The sequence below is a fragment of the Falco cherrug genome, chromosome 5, assembly GCF_023634085.1.
Source record: "Falco cherrug isolate bFalChe1 chromosome 5, bFalChe1.pri, whole genome shotgun sequence".
NCBI classification, from domain to species: domain Eukaryota; kingdom Metazoa; phylum Chordata; class Aves; order Falconiformes; family Falconidae; genus Falco; species Falco cherrug.
The window spans coordinates 73,717,135-73,744,589 of record NC_073701.1 but is presented as its reverse complement, the minus strand read 5'-3'; the positions used below and the strand labels follow the sequence as shown (position 1 = coordinate 73,744,589).

At 40.0% G+C, this 27,455-nt stretch overlaps 1 protein-coding gene across 1 annotated transcript in view; it reads right to left on the bottom strand.

The window, feature by feature from the left end:
* Positions 1 to 27,242, bottom strand: part of SEMA3C (semaphorin 3C) — a 122,720-nt gene extending 95,478 nt beyond the window's left edge. Inside the window, exons 1-2 of the mRNA XM_005443449.4 lie at positions 26,792 to 27,242; positions 23,610 to 23,750 (exon numbers count right to left, since the gene is read on the bottom strand). Coding sequence (XP_005443506.1) covers positions 23,610 to 23,712 — 103 coding nt within the window. The 5' untranslated portion in view covers positions 23,713 to 23,750; positions 26,792 to 27,242. The remainder of the gene's footprint in view (positions 1 to 23,609; positions 23,751 to 26,791) is intronic.
* Positions 27,243 to 27,455: the final 213 nt, after the last annotated feature.

Genomic DNA, 27,455 nt, shown 5'->3' with positions numbered 1-27,455 from the left:
GTGCCAGGAGTCCTGCCCTGCTGTGGCGGCTGCTGGGAAGCTGTGCTGCTCTAGGGGCAACATGAAGAGTGGGCAGGGGCAGTCAGACTTACCCACATATACCCGCCCCCTCCCCCTAAAATCCAGTTCCCTGTTCAGACATGGGTATGTGTGAAGTGTGAGAAGCACAGGATCAAACCAGCCTGAGGAAGAATGATCATTACCACTGCTGTAGCATTATTGCACAAAAACATACTGAATTTTGGAAAGTAATAATGCAGAGAGGCAGGAGAGAAAATGATGTAACATGTAACTGAAGCTTAGAAGGGTTGATTTCCCCTACCGTGCTTTCAGTTCTGATGTCTAACCCACATTGTAAAGTGATAGGAGAGTCGTCTTGTCCTACAAGATTTTACAGATCTTGATGTAATTTCTGTAGTTTACTCAGTGGCTCTCCCACGTAGAGCCTCCTGATAGGCTTAACATTGCACAACATTCTTACCCAGCTCTTTTGACTTTTACGCAGAAACTCTTCACAGTAGGTAATGAAAAACTGCTTTAAAAACCAAGGACAAATTCTAATTATTCCAATGAAAATATAAGTGTTTTGGATTTTATTTCATACTTGTTCTAATGCTTCTTCCAAAGTTTTTCATACCTTCAAGGAAGTGATAAAGCTAATGGGCTCGAAAGGTACAGCCCACATTCATTTACTCAAAGAACATCATCAAATAAATTGAGCAGTATTAATTAAACACCATTCCCTATTGCATACCTAAACACTTCTGTACTTTAAACCTGCCTGCTGCATGGCACACAGGCATTTAACCATAAAGAAAGCAAATGAACAAACCAGAATTTCTTCTTATTTTGCATATACCATACAACTGATTTTACAATCCTTTGAAGCCTATGCAAGTTAAAACAGCCCTGAGGCATCTTATGTACCTAAAATGAAAAAAATAACCATCAACCAACTAACCCATGTAAGTCTGATTTGTTAGTTTGATTTACCTGAGTCCTATTTTGCAAGGATACATTTGCTACAAAAATAGTATCCTAAGCATCAGAGAAAACACAAGCTTTTCCTAAGCATCATGGTGAGTGTTTCTTGGTTTCTATTGTTCTTTAACAAAAGCCCGTTCATTCCCCTCAAGCGCTTGTTTCTCCCTACCCCTTTTAACTCCAGCTGAAAGAACTGCAGATCAGCTAAACTTTTTCTTCTTAAGACTGCAAATTCCTCAGCGGTTGAACTTTGTTGTTACATAGTAAACAACAGGCATAAGGAGATGATTTTACATGCATATTGCACAATGGCAGCAAAGACTCCACTGCTGAACTACATTTTCACCTCCTCTCCATCACTATCTTCTTGCGGGGCATGCAGAGAGGATGAGTAAATGAGGCGGCTGCTTTCTGCAGAATATGCCTTGATGCTGTAAGAGGAGCCAAGAAGGCAGCACATTACTAAGTTGTGTAATAAGGAGTCCTGGCATGGGTGACAATTGTCTGAGTAAACAATATAACTCTCTGCCTGAGGCTCACACAAAACTTCAGACCTAAATACTCTTGCTGGTTAAGTACAAGGCTGTCCAGAGCACAAGACTATTGGGCCAAGTCAAACCGCTGCTTTTGAAGAAAGCCCTCAGCAGAACAGATGTACCCATACACATGAAGAATATATAGAGAAAGGGTTCGGCGTTGGCACTAGTCTCCGTTATGAACACATCTGATGAAATCTGTTCTCACTGGAATATTCCAATGCTGGTAACAACACTGATAGTATCAGTCACGGAGTGAGAAACATGTAACTGGCTCCTACATGATAAAGCCCCTGTTCCAGTATTACAGCACTGTATCTCTGCTTCTTGTCAGCATACACCAACCGCAGCAGACTGCCTCGACACCTGAAAGTGGAGTCACAAAGTTCTGCAGGGAGAAGCAGGGAGACAAATGCCTGAGATGAAAGCAGCCTAATGCAGCATCGCTGCCCGCTCTTACTGGCAACCCAACTTAGTATGGGCATCCTCCACCGCACCTGCCAAGGCAAGCCTGTCTTGGGCATCAGTAAGAAGTGACCTCAGATGTGTGACTTCAGGTATTATTTCCTTTTGTAGGTAAAATCTGAATTTCCATCTCCAATCAAATTGAATGGCAATATCTAGGATGAATTAGTCTGAAAACCTCTGGAACGACATACCCTCTAATTGACGCTTCTGCCCTACTGCGCATGTGGTCTTTAGAGGGCAAGAACAGACACGTGCCTGAATATATTAAAAAGCTGAAAGTGCAGCCCTACGCATTTTGTACAGCTGGTGAGTCAGTGGCAAAATGACAAGGAAACAGCATGCACATAAGCACGTACATAAGAGTTGTCCAAAGTCTTGGCTCTATTACGTCACTAGTGCTGCGTCACTGGCCATGTTAGTGTGCCTATGGACTTGGCTCACTGTACTTCTACTATTTCATATCTAATCCCTTAATACACAGCCTGGAAGGTGATGCATATTCATTGACTTCATGGAGTTAGTCTGGATTTGCACACATTAAACTACCATTAGAACAATGGAAGCGTATGCACCTGCAAGAAATAATAAATTAAAAATACACTGAATTGTATTTAGCATTACTTTGAACTCTACCTGGAAGAATCCCATCACAGAACAGCCCTTTACCACACTGAGATTATCCATGGAATAATGAACTCCTTTGCCAAGTTGTTCAGTATTAGTAATACGAAGGAAAACTGGCATGAGTTTGGAAGTATTCAAGAAACTGAAGAGTCCGAATTAGGAATGAAGATCAAGAAAACATGCACATACAAACCAAAACACAGCCAGAAAGGCTCAAAAATTATTGTAAAGCAACTTAACAACATTTCTGTGTGAGTACTCTGTGCTCAGACAGGATAGGATTAGAATAGTGCACAAAAGTATAATTCACAGTTACAAAGAGTTACAAAATAGAAAACAAAGGCTCATAGTTAGAAAATAATTCTTCTTCCTGAAATCACAGCTCAGAAAAAAAGTTCCTCTGCTTAGGACATTCATTACTGAACAAGAGAAAGCACTACAAAAATGTGCTGGAGCAAACACTTTTTCACTAAAATGAGGTGGATTAGAGGAGTTAGAGACTTCTAGTATTTCTGATTTTCACGATTCCTACATTTATGACACGTGTCTTTTCATTAGGGCTGGACTTATATATTGATTGGGTCTATTTCTTAAGACAGAAGTCTCACAATGACATTTTGTGCCTCTATGTATAGATGTGCACACGCAGACAAAGGAACAGAGAAGTGAGTGTACGTGTGTCCATATTAGGAAAAGAGGTATTTAGGTATTTTTCTTACCAGAGGCAAAAATTATAAAGTGTTCTGAATTCACAAATATCTTGCATAGATATCTACCCTGTTGCTTGAGGGAATGAGACATAAAAGCTCCAAGAAACAAGTAAAGTTAATGAAACAAAGCTAAATTCTCTGCTGGCATAATTTCATTAGAGGTAAACGTTGCTGCCCCCACATACATAGCTGAGAAGGCTACTTGAATGATGAAGAGAGAAGAGGGAGTCAGCCTACATGTGTGGTTTTAAATTGTATTTTTCACTGTCAGCACAAATTGTAATTGCAACATAGGGCAATTTTTATTAATTACGCACTTCAGAATTGGTTTATAACTATGTATTGCCCTGCATTTCACAGTTCTTAAATGAGTATCTTCAGGATCGTCCTGATATATGCATTGACTACAAAGTACGCCTTACATCAAAGAAATGTACTATTTTCACCCTGACACTTGTTTTATCTTTTTTCCCTTTATTTCTCTAAAAATGATTTATAAAACTAAATTCACCGTCTTCCTAATTTTATAGTTGCTTTCAGTGCAGTAGTTTCCTTCAAGTCATAAAGTAAATTGTTCTTACAAAGCACCAAGCAACAATTTAATTAACCTTATCACAGTTTTAAAGGAGATATTCACCAGGGCTTAAATTCTTTCCAAAACATAGGCATTTCTGTATGCCTGTGTGCAGCATCTGGGGATCACTAGCATACAGAAGTAACAGATTTGTACACTCCTAACAGCAAGAACTTAAAACCTTCAAGCACAGGAGCTTCTTCTGGCAACATCCACAAATGTAATGGAGTCTTGGCATCTGTGAGCTACCCCAAAGCCAGGCTAAAATTAGTTGTTTCCCAACATCCAGCTTTGAGATACAACACCACAGTTAATCTATGAGGCCTGATCTGTGCAGAAGACAGTCAAAAGAGAAGACTTTGGGCCAGGTGGCTAATGTCCCCCTTCAGCAGGCTACAGGAATCATCTGGCGGATGTGAAGAATGGAACAGCGGCTAGCCACAGCTCCGGCTTTCCACCATCCCAAAGGCTGCTCCTAATGGACAGTTTATCTGTTTTACAGAGCTACCAGTTACTATACAAAGAATTAGTAACTGTGAAAACAAGAAACTGCAGCTAGGACTTAGATCTAACCTACTGCTCTTCATGCTTCTCAGTCTAGTTCAGTTCCTTCTGCATTAGTTTTTGTATAGAGTGGCAGAGCTTAAAGAAAGGAGTGAAAAGTCCCCTTCTTTGATTACCTTACCTTATGTCTCCTACTTACAAGTTATTTAAGAAATATGGGCTGAAATTGGAAGCTCTGACTCTTTGCTTCCAAATTAAGATGACAATTAAATGATTTTTTTCCCCTCTCTATTATATGCAATGCAGAAAAGAAAGTGATCTCTGCTCAGTTCTTGGTACACTACACACATGTTTCTCTTCAGGCGATGACCCTTCATGCGAATTCCAGGGTGATGGAGGTACCTCCCTGCAGACCTGAGTAAGACAACTGAACAACAAGATGTGCATCCTATTCCTGTCCTCAAAGATTCTTCCCTAGCTACTTCCAGGTGATGTTTAAAGAAGCATGATGATTTTTGGCAGCATTTATTTGACAGGATTGCTTCAGCTCCCTGTCTGGGGGGCCGAACTCTCCTCATGGGCTCAAAAGCGAGTGGAGACATCTAATACAGGCTTTGAATTCCAGTCCAGCAGCCAGTCACATGATGTTTTTGCCAGACATTTCAGCATGTTATTTCTTTGTTGTATTCACCCTCAGTGTTGTAATACTGTTTGCACACAGTCACTATCTAGTATGTTGTGCCTTCCAGCATGTAACACATCGCAAGTAGCATCATTCATTGGTAAATTTGTCTTTGGAAGCTCATTCAATACATATTAATAAAAAAAATTTCAGGTATTGATGTTTGAGGCCTTTGTACATGATTGTGCCACTGCACATTAGCCATTTTACAGTTTGCTAGTGGAGTGAGAACAACTTAAGTTCTCAAATCACAGCTCATCAGTTACCACAGGTACTTGCCACTCAACTGCAACAATCCATCCTTTATCCTAGAGATAGCAAGGCTTGGGAAAGCATGTAACTATGAAGATGCCTGGGTGAGAATTCACTGTTGCTACAGAAAGCTAATCCAATCTATCCAGACATAAAATGCATTAATTCTTGTTGCTCTTTAAGTTGAGCTACTAGTGCATCTACCTAAGAATACCTGAACACATATTCTTGTTCCAGTTATTTCTTGCTGTAAGGTAAATAATTTATAGGCATATTTTTGTCTATTTAATATTATCTTATATATAAAAAATAATTATTTAAGAGAGATGTGTGCTTCACTGGGTGCTTAAGTGCATTAAAAAAGCCATGGCTACCAGGCTTATACAATATGTAAAACCAACTGAAACGTGACCATATTCCTAGGCAGTGGTTAAAGGCACGAAAGAACCAGGGGAACCTTGCTCTAGCCTTTATTTTTTGCTTTAGTAAAACAACCCCCAATTCCTTATTTGTTAAATTACTATCTGTTACAGTCTGAACTTTCCTTAAGCTTTACTCTCCTAATGAAGTTCAATCTGCCCCTGGCTTGAAGCAAAAGAGCACTGTGTGTTCGTGTGCTGGCAGTGCGAATTTGGTTTTCCAGCAAAGGAAGTCTTCTGAATGTAGGGGGCTAAAATCAATGGAAAATGGAAGCCAGCCTATTGCCCTTGTTTTTCCAGCTGTCAAATTTTACTCTAATAAAGTAGATAGTATTTCTTTACAACCCCATTAGTTTTTCCTCAGCAAATTGACAATACCATTCACTGTTCTCTGAAAGCAATCTCCATAATTTATGCTATTCTTCTGTGAGAAATAGTCTGAACACTTGTGTGTAGAAAAAGGAACCTTTCAGCAATGTGTTCCGAGGCCCAAACATCTCTTCTACTTTATTTTACTTTTTAACTTGGGCAGGGGACTAAATACAGGAGGGAGCACATGTGAATCAAATTGGAGGAGACAGTAAGTGTGAAGAATTGTCAGGGCAATGCACATTTTAGCCTGGCAAAATAGTACACAGTCTCTTAAGAAGCTTAGAAATAAATAACAATAGGTTTAATAGAAAGAGAAGGACATTAAAGAGATCAGCTCTATGAAATCCTTCTATAATCATAAAATTTGAAAGGCAGCCAATCTGGGGATGAGGGATGGGTGCAGAATGCAGGGACTCCTTCACTACACAAGACAATCTACGATTGCACATAGGATCTTCATCTATTAAGCTTTTACCTACACAGCAGATCATCAGCTTTCTGACCCATGATTTTGCAATGTGTGAATATTTCTCAGATGTGTCACACTGCTTAAGATTCAGCAGGTCTAGCTATTAGCAGGAGTCAACATCATAGTAGGAAGAAAAACCTTGCAGCTACAGAAATTCAGATTTGTATTTGTAAAGACTACAGTTACCCCCTCAGTACATACATGGTCCTCATAACTCAGGTATCTGCAAGTCTCAGAGTCACTAATAAATTTTATTTTTTCAACACCACTGTGAATAAAGAGGCAGCATTAGCACAAATGGCCACATATGTACTAGCAGTATTAAAATTTTATAAACATTTCTAGGCATCTCACGTTTCTTATAAAACCTTACTGAGATTGTTTCTATTACAGACACTCTGTAGCTGAGTGTTTTGTTCTTCTTTTTATTTTGAAAAATCTTTATTTGATTTTGACTCGGTATAATCAAGCTCACGCTGGTAAGGCTGGCGTTTGGGTTTTACTTTTTCCCTTCCTCTAAAGATTTGAGATGCTGGGAGAAATGGTCCTACTCTCGGTCTGTTTCAGAAGAATCTTGTTGTTATTATTATCATAATGGGAAAAAAAGGCAGCTTTAATCAGTTAGGTATGAGACATCTAATTGACTGCAGGGGAGACAGTAATGAATTGTTGCTTCCCATCCACCCCCATATTATTTCCACTGACTAACACAAGCGTTAGCACTGCTCTGCTGAAAATGAGAACATTTTGCTTTTGATTTCACCTTCTCTTCTGAACTGTGGTGTAACATTCCCTCAATTAGGAAAATTAAATATTCTCAAATGTGAAAATATTAACTAACTGTATGAGACGGCACAATTGCAGAGATCTGTTTCTTTAACCTTTGTCTGAACTTGTAAATTACTGATTTCTTTTTGTGGTAGTTCCTTGACATGCCTCATTTCAGTCGCTGCCAGTTGTCGTAAGATGGCAGAGTACACAAAAATCTTTAATTCTGCTTCCACCAGACAAACCTCAAGAAAAAGCCTGGGTGCAGTCGTGTGGGGTAGTGGCTAAAGAGAAAAGAAGGAAAAAGCAAACCTGCAAACCAACTCCGTCTCTATAAATAATACAAAGTGGCAATTACTGGCATGGGCAGTGAAGAAGAGACAGCAACAAATGTGTATCCTTTTCATCATTGCCAAGGCAGCAGCTCAGCCTGTCCTGAGATGTGTAAGTACATCCCCCCCACTTCCACCAGCTCTGAAATCTCTGAGATGGATAAATGCTTCATGCTGAAGTTGGGGCATAAGCAAAAAATGTAAAACCATAGAAACAGATTCTAATATTTTTTGGTTTAATTCTAACTTTCATAAGAAAACTGAATACTCTCTTACAGTAAAAAAAAAAAATATCATCCAACACTGTCATGTATCACTGTGTTCATAACTTTACACATTTTTTTAGGGTGGAGGGTGATTAAATATAGATTTTTAACAGCAATACTGAACCCAATGGAAAATATGATCACAATCTAAAGTTCAGTAGCATCACTGGACATAAAGAAGGCTTTATGCTTTGTTTTGGGTTTTTTTTCACCCCTACAAAATGAAAATTCTTTTTACTTGTTTTCTTTTGTTTTGCCCAAACCAAATGGAAACATGTAAGGCTGAGCAAGACTGCTGCAATGCAAGTTCTATGCTGTGGATAAACCTCTGCGAACCATTTTGAAATGAAAATGCATCTGTTCGAACTGTATGGAGACACAGACGAATACAGATATCTTTTAAAAATGTTGTACCATAAGGTTTTGTAACACAAAGTTCCGCAACACAATCTTACTTTAATTTATGTGTAACATCCATAACATTGAACTTGGAATGAAAGCTGGAAGAAACAGCCTTTTCATGTCCTTTTTCTCCTGAAGAGTTTCCTTTGGTTCTGACATTTTGGCTTCCTTCTTTCTGAGGGCCCATTCTACCTGGAATGCCCTGGCTGTGCTGGAGGAGCAGTTTTCAGTTGTTGCAACCCTGACTTAACGGTTAAAAACCCCAACAAAAACATAATAAAAAAAAGCTTGCAAAACTTATTTCTGCACTCTGGATCCCCATTGTATGCCACTGTCTAGCCAAAACCACACCGAGAGACTATGCCCTCTTCCCCATACTGAATACTATGGTAGCATTCCCATCGAGCGGGATACGGACATGGAAGCAAAGAGTCTTAATCCTGTAACAGCATTTACATTAATTATGGTCTACAAGCAGAGCAGCAGTAAATCCGTTACTCCCTTTACCTCGCTTTCAGCCTCTTTTTTTTCGTGTGCAGGAGGAGACAAGGCAGAGAAGGTGTGGCAGCTGGGCAAACAGAGGCGGCATATTTTCCTGTGAACTGTGACCCCCAAATCCTAAGCAATATTTGTGGAAAAGAGCAATTGCTTTACCCGAGAACAATCTTCTTGGTATTCTTTATCAATAAAGAAACCATCAAAGGATATTTTCCCCTAACTTAATTTAGAAAGAAAATAGTTTCAATTGCTCTTCAAAAAAAATCTTCACCTCGTCTAGTCTTTTTTATCATTGGCACTTATTATAGCAGGTAACAGCTGCTGAGAGCCTTCAATCATGGAGCTTTTGAAGGCTGATGGAAGCATCAAGCTAATATTTTCAATAGCTCTGGGATCTGAATCCATATCCTCAGGATTAAGGCAGATCAAATGAAAATGAATACCTCTTTACAGACAAAATCCACCTATCCTTTACCACACAGAGAATGAATTTGTCTGCACAGAGTCTAAAGAAATGAATGGAGATCTTTTCTATTACTCATATACAAGACATTTTGCTCCTAATTTAGTATTACTGAGATGGCACAATGTTTTGGCTTTCCCCAGTGACAAGAATTAATGTCCAAAATGTAAATTATTAGGGAACTGGTAATGGATACACAGCCTTTTCCTTTTAAACTGCTTATGTGAATTGAGTTATGGGCAGGAATCAAAAGGTATCCTCAGAAAGTTACAGAGAAACTTCTTTAAAAATGACTGGCAGGTGAGTTCCTCATGATATCCAGCCTGAAGGAATACTCAACAACTGCCACGGGACACAACACTCACATTTGTTCGTGCTCTCCAGAAAAAAAACTCAGGAGTTGACTCTAACCCCACTGCAGCCAACAAAACCCTCCTTCTTCCCCAGCTGGACACTGAAACAACTTAATAGGCATTAGGTACCTACGCAGGCAGATCTATGGTCCTGATTCTGATCCCAAAGTTGCTGAATGATGAACTATTGTAATACAAATGGAGACAGACATTGTTCATATTCTGGGCAGAAATGAGCCTGGAGAGGTGTGAAGAGATGGTGAGCAGTTACTGAAGTGAGCAGCTCACCATTAGAAAGGAAGAATCACTTTGCAAGACAGAAAATAAGCCAAAGAACAGTTTCTGGCATACATGGAATACACAGCGAGATGAGAGAACTGGGTTTGCTCAGTTTTAAGAAGCAAAGGAAAACGAGAAATCTTATTGCTGTGTACAATGACCTACTGAGAAGCTACTGGAACATCAGCATTAAAGGGTGAGACTTCCATCCTTGGAGCTATTCAAGACTGAAGAGGACATGTCTCAGAGCAATCAGACCTGCTTTCAGCAAGATGTTGGCTCGACGTCCCTTCCTACCCACATGATTCTGTGATTCTACAGAAGAGAGGAATAATATAGTGGTTTTATGAAATAATGTCAGTAAGAGACCATTACAGCCTTGCAGAGAGGTTGAAGAAAGTTTCCCTAAGTCTGTACAGCCTAACAATCAATACACTTGTTATGACTTGTTCAAATAATACAGTATCAATCACATAACTGAAAAGAATAAGTTCAGAAGCCCATATCATATTATTATTTCTTTGGATACTGGTTGTACATGCATGTATGTATGGACTTTTATCATTGAAGAACATAGCTCAAGCTTCCAAACTCAGCTGCTGAAAAGAAAGAAAATACCATAGCTTTGGCAAATTTAGGATGATATTCATGTGAAACAGGATGTGGCCAGGTAGCTTAGAATTTTTTTACTCTGGACTTCGACATGTTAATATGATCTCTGTAAATTTCTTTTGCTATACATCTGCCATACATCACATAACATAAACCTTGTCCAGAAGTAGACACATAACACCTCCACAAACACAGTATGTACTGCAGAAGTCTGCTTTATCTGTTCTATGGAACCTTATACACATATACAGATAAAAACTTTGAAAATTAACTAGAACCAGATGTTGCAGTAAGTAAAGATCTAGTATCTATTCTGAGACCAAAGTATACTGTGAAATTTGGTTCAGAAATGCCACTTATTTAATTTAAGCTTAATTTTAATCTGGTATTAAAGGAGTTCAATAGAGGTTTAAAAATAAATAAATGCTGCAGCTGTACATTTAGTTACATTCTACGTACTCCATTGTAATATGTAGTGATTTACTCATCATATTATGAATGAGGTCAGTTTAACAACAAGGCAATCTCTTTTTCTAAAACAACAGGACAAAGGAAATTATGTACAGAAAATACAGGTAGAATCATTTGACATTGCTTTCTTATCACTTCATGTAATGTTGCATATCAAGGATTTCTTAGATAAGGAATTTTTATATTTTATATTTTTATAACTTATTTTATATTTTACTGTGCAACTACCAGCAGATCCATGCTTTTCCTTTCCACACCAGGGAAATCAATTGTATTAAACTGTAAGAAAACAATTTACACAACATGCAAGGTTTCAAACTTCAAACCCCATACTTGAGGCACAATAATTTGCAGCAGGCACCTAAATAAAAATTCTTGATGTTGAGTGTTTATAGCTTCCATTGTGGACACAGGCTGCCAGGTCACTTGAGTCAGATTTCTGACCTTCTTGAGAAAAGCTAACTTTCTTCTTCAGAACTGCTTTGGTAGATAAGCTGTGCTGGAAACACTGCCAAAAGATATACCAACATCTTAATACTCACACTTGCTGATCGCTGATAAAATCACAGAACCAGAAAGCATGCAAGTTGGAAAGGACATCTGAAGGTTATGTTGGCCAGACTCCTGCTCAAAACAGGTCTAGCTACTGAAGTGAGATGGGTTTGCACAAGAGCTGAGTTCTGAATACCTGGAGTGAGAGAGAGTCCATTGCCTCCCTGTACAACCTGTTCCAATGTCTCACTATGTTCATGGTGGAAAGAAAAAACTCAGTCCTACCACCAAAATAAAATTCCTTTCGCTAAAACTTGAGACTTTTGCCTTTTGTCCAGCCACTGTGCACTTTTGAGAAGAGTCTGGCTCTGTCCTCTCCATATTCTCTCCACCAGACAGTTGAAAACAGCCACAAGATGCCCCTTAACCTTCTCTTCTCCAGGCTGAAGAAACTCAGCTGTCTCAGCCTCTCCTTGTCTGCCACAAGCTCCAGCACCCATAACAGCTTAGTGGTCCCTCACTGGGCTTCTCCCATTTGGCCAGCACCTCTTATGATGGGAGAGCCCAAAACTGCACACAGCAATTGCCTTCCCTGATCTCTCCTCTCCACAGATCAAGACAAATAAATTGGCGTAATTGCAGAAAAATTTGACATAGAAATGACAGTCGGCCAGAACCATGCTCAATTCCTGTGTAGAAAAATAATATTTTGCCTCCTAAGTGAGCCTGAAGAGAATACACGCTTGTACTTTCTTCATCATGAGAAGATCTGGTACCAGATCTGAAGTCAGCTTCAAAGGAGCGGGAAATTACCTCTTGAGCAGACATTATGGCTGAATGTTCTCATACAACGTTTGCTGGGATGGAATATCTTCATCCCAACTCCTTGTGCCTATGAGTAATCTCCACAAGATCCTTTGGTGACTGCTACATCACTCCCTCACTCTTCACTGAGAAATCTCTTGAAGATTTGTTTCTTTCCTGAAAAGGCCTTTTAGAGAAAAAATATCCCACAATCTGCTATTTCTCTCTCCTGTATTTCCACAAAGGACTCGTACCTATCAACCAGGAATTAGACCCACTTTGAACAAAACACATTTTCAGCTGCTCAGCAAACAGGCTGGGGCTGTCACAGGCACAGAGCAGGAAAAATAAGCAAAGGGAACAGTAAACAGTGTGTGGCCACCTTGTTTATTCAGAGTGCTGTGGTTTATTGATGTTGCACACAATCTCAAGTTTAGTTGTTCTTAGATGTTAGATGTTTTCTCTAACATCTACCCCGATCCGAAAGGCAGGTTTCTCCAGCTGGCTAGGGAAGCTTTCAACAGCCATAAGCAAGCCATAAACCCCTCCCAGTGCCACTGTCCCTCGTGCAGAAAGGGAATAACCTTAAAGCAAAGGTCCTTCACAGTCACCACATGGAGTGAAAAGAAAAAACTCAGCTGCTGGCCTGTTGGACATGCCCAGGCAGACATCTTTCAGCTGTTTAAGGACAAGGTAACAGGGAAACTGAGTATACAAGGAGGAGAACAGGCTGCCTCAAAACCAGCGTTCAGTGCCTGAGTCCAATACCAATAAAAATGCACTCAACAGAAGCACAAATATAATAATAACAATAGTAATAATAGTAATGGAGAGGGATTTAATCACTGTGCCACAGCGCTGGATGTATCTGGAATGCTCTTACAAGGGAAAGTTCTTTGTCAATAACAACCTGAGAACCTGGAATGAAACATATCTTTTTTTGAAATAGCAAATGGAGATTAACTCAGTATTTGTAGCAGACTCCTGCATCTGCAAACTAATCCAACTCAAGAAAGGTTGTTTGTTTGGATTTTTTATAAATAATTTATTCCATTAGATCGCCCCCCACAACACATCTATGTAAACCGCCACAGCAGGTATGAAACCTGCCCTAGTATTGATTCAGCTGGCACAACCTTCCTCTATAAACCCCTCTTCACCTCTCCTGTATCAGGGTGGTCTGTTCCCCCCAGCTGTTGGGGAGATGCTGAATTCCTGTGCTTGCCCCTCTTCCCCAGCGCCTGCTTTTATTAAAGTGGACACAGCAGCAGCTTTAACTAGTCCAGTCGCATATATACACACAAATGCAGCAAGACACGTGCACTTTCTCTTCTATAAACACCATGCCAGCACTTCACAAACTCACTGCTCATCCTCAGGGTGCTGGGGTGGGAGGAAGAATTCTTCAGCTAAGAGAGCACATACAGTGAAGCAAAGATTCTCCCGTGTCTCGAAGTAAAAGATGGAATCAGATAAAAGCCTGTTTGTTGGACCTGGCTGGTAAACCAAACCATGATGGCCAAGTTTATAAGTCTTCTCCTTACTTCACTTTCTGAACACTACTACTGCAGACAGTGGCACACCTGACCACGTCTGAAAGTTTCAAATTATTTTTGCAATTTCATGCAGTTTTGCCACTTCAGGAATAGACTTTTTCAGCTACCTGTGTGAACTTAGGAACACGTTTACCTGAGATCAGGAAATAGTAGAGAGGGAGTTTGAAGAAAGACCCAAAGAAATAAAAATCACTGACATTTCATTCTTCTCCTACTCTGCTTTTGAAAGTTATATTTGAAAAAGTCTTGTTTGCAAGTATCGATAAGAAAACCAAAGTTTCTACTGGAGAAATGAATGGCTGACACACTTCTCATTTTAAAGGGACTTCCCAAAGCCATAAAGATGGTAAGTTATTAAATCAGAGGTAATGGCTTTACAGGCATATTATTTTTTGTATTTTATAACCAGGTACGCACAGCTTTATTTCCCTAACACAAACCACAATAAAACACCTAATGAGGACTTTAAAGTCTTTTGTCTTTGCTGTAGGTTTGCTTTAGGGGAAGAAAAATGAAAAAAGATGGTACATTATTTTCAACAGTGGCAGGAAGTGGGTTTTTAGCTGAATCAGCTTAAAAAATTCCAGCTGTGTTCACGTTGAAGCCATCGGAAAGCCTAAGCCTGGGATCAGCTCTCCATGCCAACTAAATCCTTCCTTTTCATGCCTCAAAAAGGAAATTTTTGAAAGAATGCCAAGCCTCTCCTTGAAAATAACATCTTAATTGGTCGATATTAAAAACCCAGAAAGCACCATTCTGAAGATGCAAGTGCTCACATTTTTGCGTACTAATTTGATACTGTGCCTTGTAAGAGCACTCAACATACTAACACAGAGACTATCTCAGAAAACTGCAAAGACGGGCATGCAGACTGATTATTCCAGACAAGGAGGAATTTCTAGGAACTGTAGAAACTTAAATGTGTTACAAACTATCCTGTGCCATTGACGTGCACCAGAAAAGCCAAAACATGTGCCAGTGTTTGCCCCACTAAAACACTATTTCATTCCCTGGCTGGCTGTGGCTCAGTAGAGGGTAAGGGAACTCCACTCCTGTTGTCCTCTGAGATCAGTATGTTTTTAAGGACTTTCTGTAACAATTTTAGGTTCAAACCTAGTAAAATGTTTGGGATCAAAAAGCAGAAAATGCAGGTGTATGTATCGCTGTATGTGTGACACAGCATTTTGAAAACACATGCCTTTTTGCATTGAAAACAAATTACTGCAGGATTATGAATACGTCTATCCTGCTATCTTTTGCTCTTTGTTTCCTGTTACGCTATTAATTTGTGTGTGCATATATACCATGATATTTATCTTCAGCTGCTGCTCCAAACTTTGCATTCTTGGTCAGTTACACGAGAAGAAAAGAAAACGAACCTTGTCATTCCCAGCCATTGAACTGAATGAGCAATCAGACACTTGCCTCACATATTTCCCTTACCCCTGTATATCTAACTCTGCAGCTCCTTTAAGCTGAGAGACTGAGAGATATAGCCTGATTTACACAGATGTTAAAAGAAGCCAAATATTTGCCCAATTTAATTGATTCTGAGCTGACAGAAATTGATTTATTCTGCCTAACTTGAAGCTTTTAAAAGCAAATGTATTTTTCATTAAGAATGGTAAAGGGAAATGGTGTTAAGCCAAAGAAAGAGAATTCTAAGAAACAACAACAAATGATCAGAAAAACAGGTGACTGAGAAAGCCTATTACTCTCAGGGAAGGATTTACAAGACCTTGGGTGGCTTTTTTTTTTTTTTTTTTAGTTGCATATGCAAAGCAATATACAAACTATGAAATTGCAAAGGAAATACTAAAAGGAGATAACAGTTGAGACAACAGATAGTTGAAAATTCAGTTTAATATATCACACATTTACTGTGTAACTCTAAAGCCAAGTCCTTTTTCTTCATTTCAGAATGCCAGTCTCAGCCTTTTAATGGCTGAAAGTGATGCCTTTAGTTAAAGAATTTGGCTTCAGCTTAATTTGGGGTATGTGTTTGTTTTTTTAAATAAAATTGACTGCCAAGACACTTTTTTTTTTTCCATTAAGCAATTTGGCAATCCAGGGTGATTGTGATTTCTCCTAATCCATGTTCTAGAAGATAATTTTGTTGAGGCAATCATTTATCCCAGAGCAGTGAGTCAAAATTAAGCAGAATATTTCAAAAGTCTGGGTATTCATTCCAAACTGTTTCTAAATGTTGCATTTCATAAAATCATATTTGCATTTGGAATTTGTACTGGAAGTAAAAACTTCCCATAAAAATAGGGTCTGTTTTATATGCAGTATTTACTTACAACATCCAAATAAAAATATTTTTTTTTTAAAAAAAGAAAACCCAAAAGCATTCCTTCTTCCCCAGGATTACCAATGTCATTAAAAATGTCACACCACACTCCTGAGACAGTGACCAAATTAAGAATTAAGAGCTCAGCCCTGAAAGGTGCTCATAGAGCAGACTCTAAGCTCACGGTGATTTGAGGGTATTCACACCAGACCCGAAACTCACTTTCTCTCCTTAACAACACACAGAGCTCCTAATAGATCCTGCACTTTTTGCACCCCCTTTTTCACATAATGATGAAATACTTTTTTTTCAGATAATGATGAAGTACCATGGGCTACGGCTTCTTGTTGGTAAGATGTAAGATGGTAGCAGGACATTTCTTCAAAATCTTGTTTGTATCACTGCCTTGGAATATGAAACAACTATTGTAAGTTTATTAGTTAAAAATATGTATACTGTGTTTCTGAAAAATAATCTAGGTATAATCTGTGGGTTTAAATTGTGGTAATCAAGGAGCCTTTGCAGCACCCACTTTTGCTTAACTGATTTGGTGGGTGAAAGTAGCAGTTGGGAATATCACAATTCTAGCTGCTGTACAAAGGGACAGGAAACAATCTCCATCAACCTTATCCACACAGGAAGCAAGAGACTTTTTCCTCAAGGAGAGATAGTTAGCCTTGTATTCACAAGGATAAGGAGAAAAACGAAATTCTCTGAAGGGCATGATGGTCCCAGCTCCAGAGTGGTTTCATGGGAGAAACAAAGCTACTACTCTTTATCTTCCTTCTGCTGTGATACCAGAGTCTTGGCTTCAGTAAACCTGTAAGCAGGATTTCTCCTTCCAGGAAGACATCATATCAGTAGCTGATGATGTAATAACACAAGTGCAGTTGTACCAAGTTTCATGGGATAACGATGGAGGTATGAAGGGAAGGGAGGAAGGACAGACAGCATAAACCATTATCTCTATTTGCTCACTTCACAGTAAGCCAAGAAGATCCACCATCACACTGATTCACGTGTATTTTTCACTCAGCTGCATCCCTGAGACCCCAACCTTGTAACTGGATGAACAGAGGAAAACACACAGCCTCCTTTTAACCTGGTGTCTGCTGCAGCTACTGCCACCTGAACGTAAGATGAGATGAGAAGGCACACTGCGGACCAGCAAACTGTCCCTACGACAAAAGCCGTTCCCTGAGAAAGAGCGCCTAGTCTTTTCATCAAGGACTGTTACTGAGAACACTGAAAAGTCAGCACCAAAAAGACCAAAACACACATATTGAGGAAACGACCGGTTCAAATGACAGGATAAGGTCTTGGTCTATGTATTTATTCATGGCAGGATCTCAGTCAACACACTTCAATAAAATGAGTAATTATTGTGAGTCACGTCACTAATTACATCTGATACACAAAAAAGCTTGTGCAGCATCACTTATCAAAGTGCACTGTGAACTCATCCAGTATGGAAGTGGCTCACAGAGGAGCTCTTGTTACTCGTTCTTGAACAGCCCTGAAAAAGATAGTGTATTAGAGATGTCTATGCCATTTTTCTCTCATTGCATTTTTTTAAACATAAAAGATGTGTTGTACAATAATGGCAATATAACTGCCTGTGGAGGGACTTCAGCGTTTGCCTTGGACAGGCATCACAAGGGAGAATTGTAATGAGAGAGCAGTGGAATTGGCCAAGATAAGCTGCTTTCTTCTATGACAAGTAGAGAAAGCCAAGATGTGTCGAATCTGTCAAAATATTCTAAGATAAAGTTTGATTTTTCCATTAAAAAAATAAATCAGATGGTTTGGATACAGGTCAAATTGACTGAGTTGGGGAGCAGAAAGAGATTAAAGGAGGTAAGTCATCTCTTAGGTAACAGATCTACCTTTTATCATGCAAGAAACACTGAAGTCTTCTCAAACTTTGTAAAATTTGGATGAGTTCTTCATCCAAGAGTAGAATTAAATTTATAATCTTTTCCCCTGAATTTGGGGCCTGATAATTAACTATCTGGATGACCATGTACTCATTTGTGCTTTCCCATCACCTCTTGTAGTAACTTCAGAGAACAAAGAACTGGACCAAACATTACCTATGTTTGCAGCTTTATCATGTGATTGTTTTCATAACTGAAGTCACAGCACATGGGACAACCTAACTTTAAATACAGAAACAATACATGAAATTCTCTTCTCCTGCACACTCATGTCAACAATAATGACAGTGAAGCCAAGTCAGTGACACTGCCACTGAACAACAGTGAGTGTGAAAATAAGTAGATTCAATGTCATTTGGCACATGGCATCTCCACCCATGGAAATCTAGAAAGAATACTGAGCTTTTTATATAATGCTTCCTTTAATACCTGTTTGTGAAAAAACAAGATTTATTGTATTATGTGTCTGCTTCTTTTAACAAGAGAGAAACAAGACAAAAGCAAGAAAAAAATTCCATCTACAGAGAAAATAAAGTCAAAAAACAACCTCCAAAGATTTCAATTTGTAAATTAGGTATTTGCCTTTAAGAACAACCAAAGCTGTGAATTCGACCAATGTAGAAATACCAACCTCACTAGTAAAGATAAGAAAGAATTCTATTTTTAGTTGACCATATTTAAAAAGTGAGTTAAGTTGTTAGATCTCCAGTGCGAGTCAATTGAAGGGGAAGAATTTTCACATGGTTGGTATTCAGCACTTTATAAATTAGTACTATTTGAGATCCATGAAGCTGTGAAAGCCACAAATCAGTTAGTTTTGAGAAAATCTGACACACAATTTGCTGAGAATTATACAACTATATAAACACTCAAAAGGTTTCTGTATGACTTCTGCATATAAGCAAAAAAACCCCCCATGGTCTTCTTTTTGCTCTCTCTCTTTAAAAAAAAAAAAAAAAGCTTTACCTCTACTTCATTTTGCAAGTAGTTTTCATTCCATGGACATCACCAAAGATCCAATCAACTATTTAAGCATAAACTCTAGCCTACTAGACTGTCATCAGCACAAAGTCCCTCAAATAATAAATGAACTTTTTATTAACTGTGGTAACATTAACATTACAATGAGGGATTGTTTAAAAACAAGTTGTACTGCTGTTGCTCAAGAGCTCAAAGAAAATGGTTCTCAGTTCCTTTATTTTTTCTTGAGGGTAACCACAGGGGTTGCATTAAATCTTTTAAAATATGTTGACAGTTGAATAATTGTGCTGTTGCTCTGGTGACATTTTATGCTTTTTAATTGTCATTAATGAAGCCAACTGATACTTTCTTAAAAGTCCTTTACGTGTTCTAGTAATTTTATGACAAAAAGAAGAACAAAACAGTCTGCAAATTAGCCTTGATCCACTTCTCATATGGAATTTTCACAGGAGACAATGGGAGAATCTGCATGGGAAATATCTGCTTGACCAGACATTTTAGGTAGGAATGCATGAAATGTTCCCAGTAAATTGTGAAATTATCACTCTGTCGTGCATCTCCACATCAATTCAAAGCTCAAAGAAGACTTGTTTGAGTGCATTTTCAAAAATAAGTACTGGAACTGCTTTGACTGATCCAGAATTGACGCTAAAATAGTATGGCCCAACATTTTAGGGTTGCAATAAAACCCAAAATGTAAACGCGAGTTGGAATGAAATGTAAGTCTGACACTATGCTGAAGTCTAACAACTCCTTTCTTATTTTGGTAATACTCCCACTGATTTGAGAAAGGTTTTGCCCCTGTAAAGGCTGAGGGATACCGCTCTCAATTATCTGTTCAGGAACATGCAGTAACAAGGAGGAATGCACGCAGCTTGAGAAACAGCAGGCACTATACTTCATAGTTCATAAACAGATAAGGTAAGTCTTTTGCTATGGGGAGAAAATAAACTATGGTGCTTTAAATTATCATGGGTGATTTAAGTAGATTAAGGAAGATCTATTTTGGGGACAAGGAGCCAGAAGAGGTAAGAGGAGGGGGTGGCGGCATACTGCTAGTGTAGGGAGGCATGTTGAGTCCTTCACTCTCCCCATCCCAGTTTCCCTCACTCTTGCATGCTCCATGGTAGCACTGCAAATGATTCTCCACTGCCACTACAGCTGCTGCACCACAGGCTTCACATCTTTGCACTTTCAGAATCAGACAGAATCTGGAGCCATCTTTCTTTTTCCTCAACTGCAGCAGCTCTGCAAGTGCTCATTGCATAAACGTTGATGGCTGGAGCCATCGCAGTTGAACAGGACAACTAGGTCCTGAAAAATCACTCCAAGTAAACTGGGAACCCCTTTCCCTGCTCCTCTGTAGACCTGGTGCCACGTATAACCAGGCATACCTGCGCAAAGCATGCGGTTCTGCTCCATCCTGGTCTTTGCTTTCATCCGAGTTAATGGCTATGCAAGGGGCAAAGCAATACAAAAAGAAATAGAAAGCCTGGGGGTTCTGTACAGCACTGCAATTTTCAAGACATTCAGGGTGCGGACAGCAGTAAGTTGCACACTCACATCAGACACACATTTCACAACCTCAGCTAAGTCATGAACTACATGTTAATTAGACAAGGGGCCAGGCTTTTGATTTCAAAAATAGAAATCAGAGTTGCAGTCCTTCATCCATTGAAGTTAATTGCAAAATCCCTATTATCAGGCTCTTGAGGTATTACCCAGGCTTACTTTTTAATTACATTTGATTCTTAATGAAGTAGATGGCAAAAAGAAAAGCAGCCCGTGATTCAAATGATTCGCATTTTTATCTTTCCTGATGAACAAGAGAATAGGTCAAGATACTTGCTGGATTTTCCCATGAGAAATGCTGCGATGTGAATAAGCTCAATTGACTTGATCCTGAAGGAGCAGGTTAGCTTTGAAAAGCATCACCCATTTTCTCCTCCTGTATACATTCTACCCCCAAAACTTATGCAATGTAATTACAGACATCAAGCCAAATCCAATCCAGAACTTGAAAAATATCATCCAAGTATCCTAAGCTTGAATGACTTGTCTTTATTGTCTGGTGTCATTTAAAACATAAGGAGTCCTAATTATAGTTTTATTTTCAAATTATGCTCTTTAAAAGAGTGACAATTTTCTACAAAAACTGACAACTTCTCAGGGCATGGAGACAGCAAATAACTTGGTATTTCTACATGATTTAAAAAACAATAAGCTATGAAGCAGCTTATGCAGAAAGAGCATGCTATCACACTTTCTAGATAACAATATAAAGGTTCACCTTTTTCTCTTATATCACTACCCACGTAAATAAATGAAGGTTTACAGAACAGAAGTTCATGCTACAGGTGGGGCCATTACCTTGTTATACACAACAACCTGCAAACTCTTTTCACATAATGAAAGCTGTTTTTTTACCATCTGGAAATCAGGCTTTAAAATAAAATTACATTTTTTATATTATATAAAAAGCTTAGCCCTTTATTTCAGACTTTGTCACATTACAAAATGCAGAATTAATTTCTTACTTTTATGACTTTGAAAGACCCATTGAAAAACCAAGGACTTTAAAAAAAATTACACTTTAAGCTGAATGTTGAGATCAGTACTAGAGAAAGCAAAATGTCTATTTCAAGATAACCGGATAGCATTTCAAGGCTCTGGTGACACTTTCCCCTAACTTTTACTGAGGCTAAAGACTCAGTTTTACCCATGCAAAGCATTGCTTTAAAAATCAAGGGGAGGACACAGGACATGTGGCTGCTGTTCACGATACAGCAGAAGCCAGCTGTAACCCAGGCTGCCCGGTGGGGCTACAGCCAGGAACCAGAGAGCTGAGGCTGTGTCCGCTGGGCTGGTGTGGGGTGACAGAGCTCTCAGGACTCAAGAACCTCACCAAAGGGGCTGCTGTCTGCTATAACCCCTTTTAAAGGAAGGAGGGACAACCTCCTTTCAGAGAAGGAAAGGGAAACTATGGTTTCAATCCACCCAGCCATTAATTTTTCTAAATCCCTAGGTTTGGGGTTTTCTGCCCTATGGGTGGTTCCGTTTCAGACTTCCTACTTCACACGCATACCAGGGATCAGGGGAAGCCTAGATTGAAGGGCCACCACAGACACGATGTGGAAATCTGTGTCAGCCTGTTCTGCGTAACTGTGACAAAGCCGCAGGTGTAACACACACCCACAGCCAAACTGCTTCTGTGTGGAGTTGTGCTGCATCAGCACCATCAATGTAAGTCAGCGTTACTTAGGCAAGGAAAAGAAATTCCCCCTACCTCTTCATCTGGCAATTCCCTCTTGGAATGCAGTTTCTGCTCTTGCTTTTACTGGAACCATGCCATTTTACACCTATTAAGTATCATGCTTATAAGTTTAGGACCCTATAATTTATAATATACAGTATCTTGTAATTGCTCAGTCTGCTGGTCGGTATTCATGGAAGGTCTAATTTGGTAGGTCTCCTTCTGGATGTTTCTCAGAGTCAAGCGTACATAGAATCATTGCAGCAAACAGCAATTTGAGATACTTACTAGCTATGATTGTTAAAGCAATTCTTTAAAGACTTTCAAAGCACACAGAGTATTTTCATGGCAGGACATGGCAATTGCAGGACATCCCTGTACTCATGAGCCAAACAAACTATCCTAATGCAGACAGCATTGGTGCAGGGAGTAGCAATCCCCCCTGACTCAAAGGCAAGAGCAGAAATCTTCATAGGGCTGAAGAAAGCAAATACCTCTACAGTTAGCAACAAAAAGATTCTGCTCAAATTTAACAGAAACTGAAAGCCTGAAGAACACACACATTCTGAACTGGTGGCTAAATTCAGTATTTAAGACAGATAAATACTGGAAGAATAAGCTATCTTATTAAAATAATACAAGGTACTATTAAAGTAATACCAGAGTAATTGCAGCCATAAGATACTGCGTATCACTTCAGAAGCAAAAGCATCTTTCTTTTGAAAACAGTAATTTTGATTGCTTGTTTATAATATGCAGGCATCAGTGATTGCTAAATGCTACACACACCTGAAGCATTGTATGAAGTGCACAAGGAATGACAGTTTGTCAGAGGACTCCATGCCTTCCTAAGTGTCTTGGTAAGCCTTCAGGCTGCCTGATATTCAGAGTATGAAATGTCTCAGTTGGGCACCAAACGAAACCAACTGAAAACATCAACAGCTTCCACTGCATGTCATGGGCTATCATCTTTCCCAAACAAAATTAAGGATAAGAAATAAAACCTTTAATTGTTAGTAAGCCATAACAACTCTCAAAATAAAGAGAAGGTATTATTAATTATGTACCTATAGCTACAGTAGCAATGAACTTCAGGTAAAAATCAAATTGAGGGTGACAGGTACCTCAGCAACACAAAACAGAAATAACTGTGAATGCAGATCAAAAAGCCATGTCTACTCAGTTTTGAACATAAGGGGAAGAAGAAAATGTTCAATCATAACATTTGGTTAAGAATGTTTATCTTCTTTCTTACCATTGAATGTTAGAAACACTCTTGCTTGAGGCTGCGAAGATCCTTTTACACTGCTAAAGTAAATAAATATCCCAATCAGCACGTGCATTGCAAGAAATGCCATCTCTTCAGACTTGCAACTTAATATCCAAGAAAGGAAACCTGAAAGATAGACATCACATTACTGTTGCACAATTATGGGGAGCAAAACTAATGCTACAGAAAGACCTGTGTTAGAAAGCTCTTCCAGCTGAAGCCCTAATATATGATTATGTGAAGGAGGCACAGCACTTCTGTTGTTTCTTTGTACATCTGAAAATGGTTTTCGCCAGCAGTCGTCTGTGCTGGCACAAAAGCAGCTCTCTGCCTGTTAGTATGAACCAACACAGCCTGAGTTTTGGCTGAGGCAGACTACAGGTTCAGTTTATTTAAATAAGGACAATTCCACCTGCTGGAAAAATAATTATACTAAATGTCAAGGCAGAGCAAAGCAAGGACAGGAGATAAAGTTTCACAAATAAAAAGCTGGCTGATATTTTTAGATGTCTCTCCTTACTTTACATCATATTTGATCCCCCTCTCATGTCGGGGGTGGGGGGATGGACAGGTTTGGTTTGGGTTTTATTCCTATTTTAACATTTGAAATCAAAAGTGCTTGGAAATAAACTTTAACTTTTAGAAATCAGAGTTCTCTAACAGCCTCCAGATCTTTTAAGATGAAATCCTGACTCTGCATGTCACAAAAAACCATTGAAACCAAAAGTATTTCAAAATGTCAACATTTTCTTTTGGGGCTTGTTCCTTTTGGGATACTTACCTGCTCTCATAGACTTCTACAGAGCACTAAGAATACCCAGTGTTGGACAGTGCATTACACTTGATACTTCTGCTACTCCTCCTGCACATCTGCTGAATCCATATTTATTTTGTATGGATTAGCTGCTGGGAAGACTGGGCTCCTCAGAATCAGAAACACCCCCAAACAAACCTGCAACTTTTCTTAGATCAGGAAGGGCTTGAACTCACTGGAGGCAGAGACACTTTCCTATCAATGCCACCAGACTTCGGACCAGACCCATAAAAACCAGCAGACATTAGAAGCTGAATATTGCATATCTTTAATGCTCCTAAACTGCATCTCTCCACAACCTGTGAGGTCCAAATTTCACTTCCCCTATGATAACAATTCTGTTCTTCAGCTCAGCTGCAAAAGTGAGAATAAAACAGCCTCTTATTTTAGGCTCATTCTGCTTCCCTGCTTATATATATTCTTTATTTTTTGCATCAACAGCCCTTCTTACCTTAACCTTACTGGTTAAGCAGGTGATATATTTGATTCTATGGTAACTGGAAGCACTTTGATGGATACAACCATTACAGCTAGAAGATATCATTAAAGGCTATACGTTTATTTCATGGTAAGTTTTGTTGCCTGTGCCATCATCTTACACTTCTTTACAACAGCTCTGCTCTAGCACGACAGTCCCTCCAGTGGAAGCCAGTGTTTCCTACATGCTTGTTCATTCAGACCCTCCAAGATTCACACCTGTCCTGAAAGAACCGGCTGTAACCACCACAGAATGGCAGGAACCAGCTGTCAGGCAGGGATGACTTTAGGTCAACACCAATTTGGGCTGGATCCACACCACTGATTTAGCGGTAAAAGCCCCGTATCTCATTACTAGGGCTGTCATTCCCTATCCACTCACTGTAAATCGTTTGGAAAGGCTTCTCTCCGCATGAGAACTTCACACTAAGTTGGGGGTGGGATGGTGAGCGAGCGCACAGCTCTGTAGCCCACACTCTAAACTCTCCTTCATGACTTGCTCTGGAGTACTGAAAAGTGCATGTAATGTTACAACTCTGCTAATTGACAAAAACACCAGTGTCAGAAATTTGCCAGATACTGATCTGGTCTACAGGAGAAACATATCAATTTCTGGTTCCAAATTATCTAAGGGTCTGTTAACTAATAAAATGATAGTCACAGAGTTTTCGCCAAGAATAATTTTTAAACAGGCTGCACAACTCTAGTATTAAGGCTGCTTTGTGGGCTTTAAATTTAAAACCTTGTGACTAGCCCATGGGATATCCTTTAACTTACCCTTCTTCCAAGAGAGAAATGCCATTAAATCCTGATAAAATTTCTTTGTTAGGCCAAAACAAATAGCCAATCATACAGAACATGTGATTTAACACATGCAGTGGGATTAGTATTTTACAGTAGCAGCACTATGCTTTCTTTGCAATAGAGATAAAAAGTCAAAGAGGAACAAGTGTGTGGCTTTCTCTCTTCCTTGAAATAATATTGTAGGAAATAAGAAAAAAACCCCTCTTTCAGCACTCTTTCCCTCCCACTCTCATGCCTCCTGCCAATTCTAGTGCAATCAGTTACAGGAGTGAAACATTGCTCCATTTCATTGCTCAAACTGCAGATCTTCACCGTTAACACGGAAGTGACAGGCAGATAGAAGATTCAAGTTCTGAGCTGCATGGTTCCTACTCAGCTGTTAGACACATAAATAATAAATGCACATAGTGCCAAAAAGGTACCTCAGGGTGCCTGACAGAAGTTACCTAATGGAAACAGACTTAATTTCTGAGATTTACATACGTGGTAACTGAACACAAACTCATTGCAGGTTTGACTCTCGGTTTGGGCTTATATCCCAGTTCTGAATTTATCCCAGTAAGTCATGATACTATATTCAGCATGTCCCATGCACATGATCTCTGCTGACAACCCACTGACCTAAAGCCCCGCAAGGACTTTTAAAGAATCTTTTCGGACGGACAGAAAGCCACCTCTAATCACATTTCTGCTCTTAGATCCTATTCTAACCGTAAACAAACTGGCAAACCACTACCAAAGTGAAGCGGCAAAGTTTTTCCTGCCACAGAGGTGGCTTGCAGCAGGCTGTGTTGCTTTTGGAAAGGGCTATATAGCTCTGCTGCAAAGTGCTGTGCAGGTGTCATCTGCTACAGGCTGAGTCCTACCCTGAAATCCTGTAAGGAAAACCATTCAGCAGAAGAAAGGAAAGAAAGAAGGGGGGGTGGGGGTGGGACAGGGGGGACACCCGCAACCACAGACTGCTAATTGGGAAAATATTGCTTTAACTATTTGCGAACAGCAGGAAAATTCAAGCATCAGACACATTTCACATCTATTACAGCAAAGAAAGAGAACTTTCAATTATGCTTACCCAGCTATTGGAGGAACCAGTAATACAGAGTGCTATCTGGTTTCTCTCAGTTTATGGGCTCCACTCCTGCTACCAGAACATTTTAATTCCAAACCTGGCTCATTGTGTGTGTAGGGAAAAATAAAAGAAATAAAAATAACAATAATAAAAAAGTCTCTCTTCCCGGTGGTTGCAAAGGTATTCCCGGCGGCTTTGTAAAATAATCCTTATAGCTGGGCTCCTAAGGCACCGGGCGCGCCTCTGCCCAGCCCTCAGCGAAGCACCCGGGAGCGCAGGGGCCGCGGCCGGGCGCTGCCGGCGCACGCTCGGGTTTCCCGCTACAGGCGCTGCCCTGCCCCGGCCGCCGCACTAGCGAGCCCCGGCTCCGCGGGCCCCGGCGCATCATTAGCTGCGCAACGCGGGGCTGCAGCTCATAAATAATGGCGAGGCCACACCCCGCCCAGCGCGGCGGCCGCCCGGCCCGGCCCGGCCCTGCCCACCCCACCCCGCCGCACCGCACCCCGGGCAGCGCGGAGCGACCGCGGGCGCGGAGGGCGCGGCTCGCCCCGGCGGGCACAGTGCGGGCAGAGGCTCGTTAGGGGACTGTCCCCCCCCGCCCCCGGCTTGTCCCCGAGGGCAGGCAGCCTCCCGCCGCCACCCGCGCAGCCTGCGCGCCCGCGGGGCC